Source organism: Lutra lutra, chromosome 7 (assembly GCF_902655055.1).
Source record: "Lutra lutra chromosome 7, mLutLut1.2, whole genome shotgun sequence".
Classification (NCBI taxonomy): domain Eukaryota; kingdom Metazoa; phylum Chordata; class Mammalia; order Carnivora; family Mustelidae; genus Lutra; species Lutra lutra.
In genome coordinates, this window is record NC_062284.1 from 29417537 (window position 1) to 29427170 (window position 9634).

Sequence of the window (9634 nt, forward strand, 5' to 3'; positions counted from 1 at the left end):
ACTCTTAGCCTGAAACCCTTTGTATAAACAAAAGCTTACATGGGCATCCAGAATATAAAATAAGGAAGAGCAAAGCTGACCCCATTGCAGTAAAGATGGAGACCCACAGCTATGCTTCCAGTCTCCCAGGAACCCCCTGTGAAAGCCCCTCAGCTTTTTTTTTTTTTTTTTAATCTCATTACCATTTAATCAAGTTTGCATTTGATTATAACAAATACTTTTTTTGGTTGTTGCTCAGGTTATTTCTCTGTTTTGTGATCTATTATAATAATCATTTGATGAAAGTACAGGAAGTTGGCAAGGGCCAGAAGTCATGTCTATTGTTTTTATGGAAGAATATTTGCCAAATGATTAAGAGCCCTTCTCAGATAGAAATATTCAAAATAGTTCTCAGTATGCTAGCTATACCACTGCAAAAGATTTAAAGATAAAATATATTCCTCAGGCTTCCTTCTTGCACAGTTTTTTAAACAAAACAAAATAAACAGAAATACGGAGAATTGCAACTGTTCCTTGCAATCTTAAGTAGGAATATGACCAGCTTTAAGAATTAAAATAGCTCTGGGGAACCAGGCATTTTATTGCTGAAATTGCTATCTGGAAGGCTCTAATGAGACTAGGGAGTTGAGGTGGGGTAGCTAATTAGAGACAGCTGAGCAGAACTTCCTTGTAAGAGTCTTCGGGAATCCTCAGAGACTCCAAGTGCTCCATGTGCCCTGTGTGGGGCGTGTGTCCTCAGCTCGGGAGGCAGAGCTCCGCCAGCTCCGGAAATCCAACATGGAGTTCGAGGAGAGGAACGCAGCCCTGCAGAAGCACGTGGAGAGCATGCGCACCGCAGTGGAGAAGCTGGAGGTGGATGTGATCCAGGAGCGGAGCCGCAACACCGTCCTACAGCAGCACCTGGAGACCCTGCGGCAGGTGTTGACCAGCAGCTTTGCCAGCATGCCCTTGCCTGGTAACGTCACCCTTACCTGGGCACTTCCGTGATGGGAGAGGGAGCAGGTGCTGTCTTGTGTTGGTATCAGTGGGGCGAGGTCTCCCCACCCGGAAGAAAATCAATAGAATAAGGGTTTTTGTTCGCTCAGAGGTTGCTGTGGGTCTTGTAACAGTATCTCAGTATTGGCTACAGTCATCCAAAATCTCAGGCTCTCCGGCCATTTAAATTTTTCTCCAATTATATTTTCATGTAATTTACTTTCCTTTCTATTAAGCTTAATTCGATATTCAGAATAATGAAAGCTGAGTAATAAATCCTGAGTAGAGCATTTTTCTTATACATGTCTGCTCACTTTGTAGTTTTGTTTTAATGGGACGAAAGAGGAAAACAAACACTGGTATTTTTTTATATCCTCTTTCCTGTGAAGGATAATCACAGCAGAAAGCTGGGAGAGTCTCTAACTTCTTGTTATATACAGCTACTGGTATATACGGTAGAACAACTATATAGCCCATCTTTTTATTCAGGCTATGTGGATTAAGTTCATTCCTTTGAGGTCTCAGAGTCTCTCCTCTGAAATGAAAATCTTTTCTGTGGAGCAGACCAAGACCCCACACTTACTGTGGAGTCGCTTAAGTGTGCTGTGGTTGAACTGAATAGGGAGGATTTTCTTTCTTTCTCTCCTTATCTCACTTCAGGAAGTGGAGAGACACCTACCGTGGACACCATTGACGCCTATATGAACAGACTGCACAGTATTATTTTAGCTAATCCCCAAGACAATGAAAACTTCATAGCTACAGTTCGAGAAGTTGTGAACAGGCTTGATCGTTAGGGAATGGTGAGTGCTCACTGATGCAATACGTATGTGCCAACACGTCATCCAAAATAAGGCAGTAGGCTTTCTCAGAGCTACTAAAACCCTGGCAATACATCAAATAAATGAGTTGGAGACTTGATTAAAACTACTGTTACATGGTTACTAAATATAGGAAATAATGTCAGAATAGAGTTCTTTCTCATGCCTGCCTCAGCGTGATTTAGTGGAAAGAGCATGATTTTTTTGTGGTTGAACCTCCATTCCAGCTTTGTTAGCTAGTAGCTGTATTCTCCGGTGTGAGTTTCCCGAAGGGTTTTGAAGAGTGAATGAGAAGCTTAAAAGAAATCACCCCCAAAACAGCGCTTAGAACAAAATAAGTATCACTTAATTGTTAAGCCTCCTTTTCCCTGGAAAATACTAATGATCACTTAAAACAGCAGTCACTGAGACATCGCATGTATATAAACCTACGTAAGAAGCTTTTCATTCAGCACTCAATATCAGAGTAACTATTATATGTTAGATGTCACTGTGGACTATCCTTACAGTGAAACAGCTATTGCCTGTTTAAAGAGATTTAGACTTTTTTAAAAAGGGGAAGGGGGACTCCTGGCTGGCTGAGTCAGAAAAGCACACAACCCTTGATCTTGGGGTCTTGAGTTCCAGCCCCACTATGGGCCCAGAGATTCCTTAAATAAAATAAAAAATGATAAGACTTTAAATCAATTTAAAAAATAAATTCTCAGTAGGCAAAAAAGAGAGGAGAGAGAAAATAAGCCTTCTAAAATATTTTCAACAAATGACTAGTAGCATGTGTTATGTCCTCTTAGAAAAGAAAAAAAGTACATTTCCAGAAAGTCTCTGACCATATAAGCTTTTTGGTGCTAATGGTAGTCATCAGGTGTCATTTCTTAAATAGAACTCGTATGTATTCACCTAAATTCCTAGAGCTAGTGTGCCCTGTAGTATGCCATCCCACAGAATTGACATCCCTTTGGTCTGCAGCAGACTTATAAACTGTGGAAGTCCTAAGACCATATGTTGAGGTGGCCATGTATGGGTAGAAAGACAAAAGTGGACAGCAGGATATGCTCCTTACAATGGCCAGTCATGGATTTGAATCTTTCTTTATTTGTCCTGCAGGTACCTAAGCACACTCATAGACATATTCATATTCTAGTATGGTTTGGACCTTGAGCAAAATGTGTAAGAATAAATAAAACCCATGACTTTGTCTAATGAGGCAACATCTGCTAGCAGAGACAAAAAGCAGGAGTCTCTCCTTGGCCATCCCACTGGATGGTAACTGCAAAACAATTCATTATACGTTAGCCTCAGCCCTGCTCTGATGGAGAAAGGATTACCGTCCTTCTAGTGGGTAGCCAGATGGAACAGCCCGTACTTCTAAGAGATGGCTGGACTGCCTACAGAATGAAGAAATGGCATTACTGCTGCTGTTTATGAAAGGAACAGCTTGTAAATCTAGGCCTGGGATTTTCAGGAGCTCATCATCTTTCTCATTTTCACACAGTGTTTTCAATTAGCACTCTTGTAGGCTTGAAAAGAGAGAGCCTGGAGAAACTGTGGAAGATTGTGAAAGAACACAGTAATTGATAACATGGTGTCTCCTCACGTAGGTATAGGGCAGTTATTACAAGTTTTGAGCCAAAAGTGGTTTTTTGTTTTGAGCATTTTGCCAGTAAGACTCTCCTCGAGCTTTGCCTATCTCAGGATATGAACTGTAGTATCGGCTTTCAGAGGTGTCGTGGAAAACCTAGAATGTTACCATTATCCTTGGTTTTAACCTATGTTTTGCTTTGGGAAAACAGAAATACCTGAAATGTGAACCGATTTTATTACTTCAGATTCTTACAATCTAGTCATGCAAGCATAACTAAGAGTAGGTCGTTCCCCACACCCCTCGAAACTGTCAAATGAAACAATTATGAAGACTGTGATTAATACTGGCCTGGCCTCATTATACAAATATGTGCAGACAGCTATGCCTGATGTCCCCAGCATTCCTGGTGCAATTAATTACTCTGACGTGAGCTTGGCCAAGTTTTCATCCACTGTCAGGAGCCAATGAGTGAAGGGAAGCCAGTGTTCTACAGTTTTGGGGAGCATATTAGAGCTGGAAGGAGCCTTCAGAAATCCCAGCATTTTACATAGGAAGAAACTGGGTCCCGAAGAGGTGAAATTTCTTGCCTGAAAAATATCTAAGTAGATGAGTGCAGAATCCAGGACAAGAACATGTGTACCTAAATTCTGGTTCAGTGAGGTTTCTAAAACATTACTATAAGGAGTGGGAGCAGGTGTAAGGGGAAGACACTATAAAAAGCCTTGGAATGTGAGCATTAAGATAAATAGGAAGCAAATAGAAAAACTTACAATCCAATAATTGTAATGTTATAAAATTTTGGTCAACCCATTTAAAAATCATTTTTATGGACGTACAAAGAAAGACTTGCCCCAGCTATCACCTTTCTCTGTGTCTTACTGGTACCTAGAAAAAAAGTAGGGCTGGGAGGAAACCATGGGGCAGTTTCACACTGAGAGGTGACCAATGTCACATAAACTGTCAAAATCCATATGTTACTTGATTTCAGTTTAACCAAATGAAAAATATTCAGCTCTTTGAGGAAAAAAAAAAAAACCCTTTCTTATGCGATTGCATTTAGCAATGTAAGAAAATGTATTGATTCTCTGCACACAATACATTTCTATATACATGCCAAGATTTTTAGATTTCTCTTGAAGAAAATTGGTTTTGATTGATTATACATTCTTTGGACTAAAATGGAGTACTAATTTTCCATCATCCGATTTGGCCCCGATGGTTGCTTTTCTGTGTTGGGCTGACGATTTTCCTACCTCCCTATTGTTGCCGAACTGGAGCTGGGCCACGTTTCATTGAAATGTTATCTAAAACATCTCAGTGAGCTTGTCTGTTTGCAGCTTTATGAGCTCTTTTGTCTACACTCACCCTGCTTCTCACCTCAACCCTACTAGAAATAGAACAGAGCATTTTTTTTTTTAAACCCAGAGCCCTAACCTTTCTGATCAGTGGTTATTACCTTTTTGGTATCTTCATTGTTTTTCTCCCTCCCAATCCTACAGGTCTTAGAGCTCCATGACGTTCTGTAAGTGGTTTTTCTTGTGAGGAATGAGAAGCCATCCATGGAAATATGAACTGAGTGGAGGCAGAGAGGGGGTACAGATTGCTCTTCTTGGGAAAGAACTATCAGTTAGGAGTTTAATGCCTTCGCCCCGGGAAGCCATAGGAGAGAGCAGCTAGAGGAACATGGATACGCACTTCCTGTGGAACCGTCCTTGTACAGCTTTGAAAGTGTACAGCCCTTCTCCTGGGTCTCCGGTTTCCTGGCATCTGCATTTCTTTCTGATAAAGTGGGTCTGCATAGATTCTGCCGACCAGCCGCCCTGACCCTGCCCTCTCCTGCAGCAGGAAGGAAGCCTTCTCATTGCTTCACTTCACACGGGACCCTTTTCTCAGTGGCTCCGGTTTTCTTACCTAGCTGTCACTTTGTTTTTTTTTTTTTGTTTTTTTTCAGTGCCTTTGGGGGTGATGTTTTATTTCCTTCACCTTCTTCAGGTTCGACATCTCCATTTTCTGACCTCTGGGCTCTGTTGCTCAGCAGGGCTCTGAAGGAGAGCTCCTCTCATTGGACAGGCCCAGGCTTCTCCCATCATTGTCCTGCTGTGACTCCAAAGAAAGGAGCTTCTTGTCGACAGTGCCCTGTGGAGCAAGGCTGTGTTTCCTACCCCACACGGTACTCAGTGGGTGCCAGCCCTCACCGAGGCTTTGTGATTGCTGCCCTGAAGGAGAATGCTATTTCCTTCCTCCTTGCTACTGCCTGCTGTTTCCTAAGCACTGCTCCTGCACAGACACGGTCTGGTCCCAGCCCCAGCAAGGCTCTTCTGTTCCCATCTGTTGGCAGTGTCTTATGGAGCATTTTTGCTAAGGAAAAGGTCATTGGCAAACAGGAGAGAACGGGAAAAGTAGTTTCTCATTTGGCATTAAAAACAAAAACCCAAAGTTTATCATGAGCGAGACCTGAGGGAATCCCTGTATGCTCTAGGTACAAGGATAGGGACGGGTGGAAATGTTCAAAATCGTCTCTTGAGCTAATAAGCAAGGGCACAGAGGAATTTGTCTTCCCTCTGTAGCCACAACTGCAAAATCTACGTCAAAAGGACAGGCTTCCCTTCCTTTTCCCCTCTTAGGAAGTGATTTTTTTTTGTTTTTTTTTTTTAAACGCCAAAAGGGAAGACAGCCTTCTGATTCTCACCTCAGGGTTTTGCTGTGTTGTGTTTTGTTGCTCTAGAGGGCAAGGCTGACAGTTGCAGCCGAGATCTTTGGAACCAAAGTGGCACATGCTGAGCCCATTGTCTAGGCACCACGCCACTGAAGCAGGTGGAAGTGTGTCCCCCTCACAATCTGCTCATGAGCCAGGGTACAAGCCAGAAACCCCCTGTCGGGTTGCTGCACCATCCTGTCTTCTCAGCATCTCCTTACTGATTTCTTTATTATCCCAAAGGAAATAAAATAACAACAAAAACAACCTTGTTAAAAAATGTCATGTGAGCACATGTCAAATTTCCACGCACTGAAGCCCACACACAACTGCCTGGCAGTTTCTTAGAATAAGAGCCCATCTATCTGTCGCCGTAAGCCTAGCCTGCTTTGTTCTGTTTTCCTGTGTTCCTGCCCTCACCTGCTGTTCTTGTCACTTCCCTCAGCCTCCCTGCATGCTCAGTCCAAGCTAGAATAGCCTGTGTGTGGCAGAAGGACAGCCAAGCCAGTTCTGGAAGTTTGTATCTGCCTTTCTGCCAGACACTTTGTCTCCTTTTTCTTTCCTCCTCGTATTTCTCTCTGTTTCTCCTTTGTGTCCGTTTTGTGCCCCTTTGTTAGCAGCACTGTTGACCAGGAAAGGCTGTAACTTGGTCCAAAGATTATCATTCTCGAGACTCTAGCAAGGACATCTGACATTGACTTGAGACATTTGCATATTCAGGAATGCCCCAGATCTTGCCTACACTCTGAAACCATTTTCACAAAATACGCAGCCTGCTTTCAAAATCCTGCCTCTCCCAGTAGCTACACACCTGACTCTGGTGGCTGGGATTCAGCCACCACAAAACTGTCCGATTCTGTAAAGCAGGTCTGTGTTGTTCAACCAGGAGGTGGTGAGTGGGCTAACGCAGTACGCAATTCATGTTCCCCAATAAACTTGTAGATATTCTAGCACACGTATAGGTTCTTCTCCAGAAATAACTTGTTGCCTATTCAGTGTTAACAGATCTCTTTTTTTCTTTCATTAAAACACAAAGGAGCAGCTGAGGAAAGTAAGACAAAGTGTTTTATTTCTGACAACATTAAATTTTAGGGGGAAAAAATTGTGTATATGTGTTTGGAACTGTTGAAATGCCAAGTTTTCTGTACAAGTGTTTTTGTAATTAAACTTTTAGATTTTCTTTGTTTTTGAAGAAGTTGATATGCTTGCTTGACACTTGCCTCATTAAAACTTTTCTATGTTGAATCCACCTCATTCAATTTTCCCTGCATTGTAATTGGAAAAAGAAAAAAGTCCTACCTCTGCCTTTTCATCTTAAAGACTTTGTCAACTCCACATTAATCATCAAGACTGTTATGCTTTTAAAACATTAACACATTCATTTTGCTAATTGCTTATTCAAAATGTGTCTTAGCCTGTTTGAGAGTTCAACTCTTTTAATGTATGTTGTAACAATACAATGAGTTGTAATTCATTTTAATGTAGCAGTAGTGTTCTGCAGGCTACGTGAAAGAAATCTGATGTTGTTCCTTTTGACAGAAGAGATTACTTGTCCTTGGATGCTTGCTTTTAAAAATAACCACTACTTAACCAGTCAAAATCATTTTTAAAGGAAAAACTGTAACCTCTTTCCACCATGCTTTTAAAATCCTAGGGGCGAGAGAATCTGGCTTTCAAAGCCCACTGCTCTCCAAGGAGCCAGTGGTGTTGCACTGGGCAAGACTTGCTTTGCTCCAGCTCCAGTTTTCTCTTCTGACAGAACACGTGCCTCACAGCGCTCATACGCTGTTGTCAGAAAGCTAGAATTAGGGAACAGAAGTGACTGTGCTTTGGAGGACACTAAGACTTGGTTCCATGAGTGCGAAGAATTACTGAGCCAACTCAGTTAGGATGGGGCTTGACTCTATGCTTAACAGAAACCCAGATCAGCAGAAACTTGAACAAGAAATGCATCTCTGTCATGGAAAAGTATTCCGAAGGTTGGCAGTCCAAGGCCAGTGTAATGGCTCCTGTCTGCACCACAACATGGTTCCTTTCTCAGGGTCACCTCGTGGTCCAGAATAGCCTCTTGACCATCAGCTGTCATTTGAAATACCAGGCAGCATGAAGAAGAAAAGAGGGCAAGGACAGCATGGGCAAACCCAGCTGAGTCAGCACCCTTTAAAGAGTCTTCCTGGAAATCACACTCAGCGTTTCCAGAACTCAGTCACGTGACAGCAGCTCGCTATAAAGGAGGCCAAGAAATGTCACCTTTCCTTGGACGTTACTTCCCCCAATAATGTGTGAGTTACAGTCAATTAACAGATACGCATTAACGCCGTGCACGCACCAAAGCCAGCCCTGCTCTGTCAGCGAGCAGGGTGCCTTATACTGCCTTTGCCTCTTGGCCATCTGAGAATTGGTCCTCTACTTCCTTGGGACCCCGCCCCGATCCCCCGCCACCAAATAAGCGAAAAAGCCAAGACCTAGCTTCAGTCCGAGTTTGCCTTTCCTGTTCCCACCTTAGCTTCTCCCAAACCCCTCAACAGCTGGTGGCCAGTCCTGTTTGGTAAAAGTCAACATAAACAGGTGGTATTATTTCCCCCAGTTGTTTGTTCCCTTTCTCGAACTGCTCAGCATCTGCTGGATTGAAACAACACCAGGATAAACTTTCCCTGAGGGTGGGGGAATTGAAGCATTGCTTGGCGGAAAAGCGCATAGCTACTTCCTGCCCTCCCAAAGAATTTCCTCCCTTGCAACTGAGAGTTCCCAGCCAAGGGCTTTTTCTTTGTTTCATTTATTTGCCTTTTGACACATTCCCTGCCCTCAGAATATCTGTAGAAATAAACGCTAGCTCATGTGCCAACTCTGGACTGAGAGAGCAGGTAAAACGTCAGTGTCCATTCATCTCATCCAAAAACCATTTCAGTGTGGTTTTCACGGGAACGTGTGTCTACGGGGGGAAGCTGCTTAAAAAGTTCTAACACGGGGAACCTTGTATTAAGAGCTTTGATACAGGTAAATAATTTTGGGGGAGTGAAAGAAGTGCTTGGATCTCACCAGACAAGAGATGACTTTTCCATAACGGCGAGAAGGTTGGCCATGGGCAGTGGATCTGAGCCTTGAGGGATCTGCATCTTAACTAATAAAACCCTTTTCTGAAACATAAATATAAAAGTCTAGCTGATAACCACCAAAGAGTTTCTCTAGTAGAGGTTGAGAGAGCCGGACAATAAGAGTGGCTGGATTCATTGTAACTTAGATGAATGGTTTCCAAAGTGTGCTTTTGACTTATTAATAGACCATTAAATCAAGTCGGTCAAAAACTTTTTTTTTTTTTTTTTTTTTAATAAAATGAACAGAGGGGCGCCTGGGTAGTGCAGTCGGTTAAGCGTCCGGCTCTTGATGTCAGCTCAGGTCTCAATCTCAAGGTTATTGAGTTCAAGCCACTTAAAAATTAATTAGTTAATTAAAATGGAGAGAAACTGTCAGAATACTTATACTAAGGGTAAGTATAATTTTGCAAAACTTTTTCTCCCACTTTAGTTCATACACATGTGCTAGGTTAGAATGTAAAATATG

General features: G+C 42.4%; 1 protein-coding gene across 4 annotated transcripts in view; it reads left to right on the forward strand.

Moving 5' to 3' along the window:
- Window positions 1-7358, forward strand: part of HMG20A (high mobility group 20A) — a 79135-nt gene extending 71777 nt beyond the window's left edge. For 3 of the 4 annotated variants that reach the window (XM_047737422.1, XM_047737421.1, XM_047737423.1), the window contains 3 exons: window positions 740-955; window positions 1636-1778; window positions 4878-7358. In XM_047737422.1, coding sequence (XP_047593378.1) covers window positions 740-955; window positions 1636-1772 — 353 coding nt within the window. In that variant the 3' untranslated portion in view covers window positions 1773-1778; window positions 4878-7358. The remainder of the gene's footprint in view (window positions 1-739; window positions 956-1635; window positions 1779-4877) is intronic. The other variant, XM_047737424.1, reaches the window with a different exon arrangement.
- Window positions 7359-9634: the final 2276 nt, after the last annotated feature.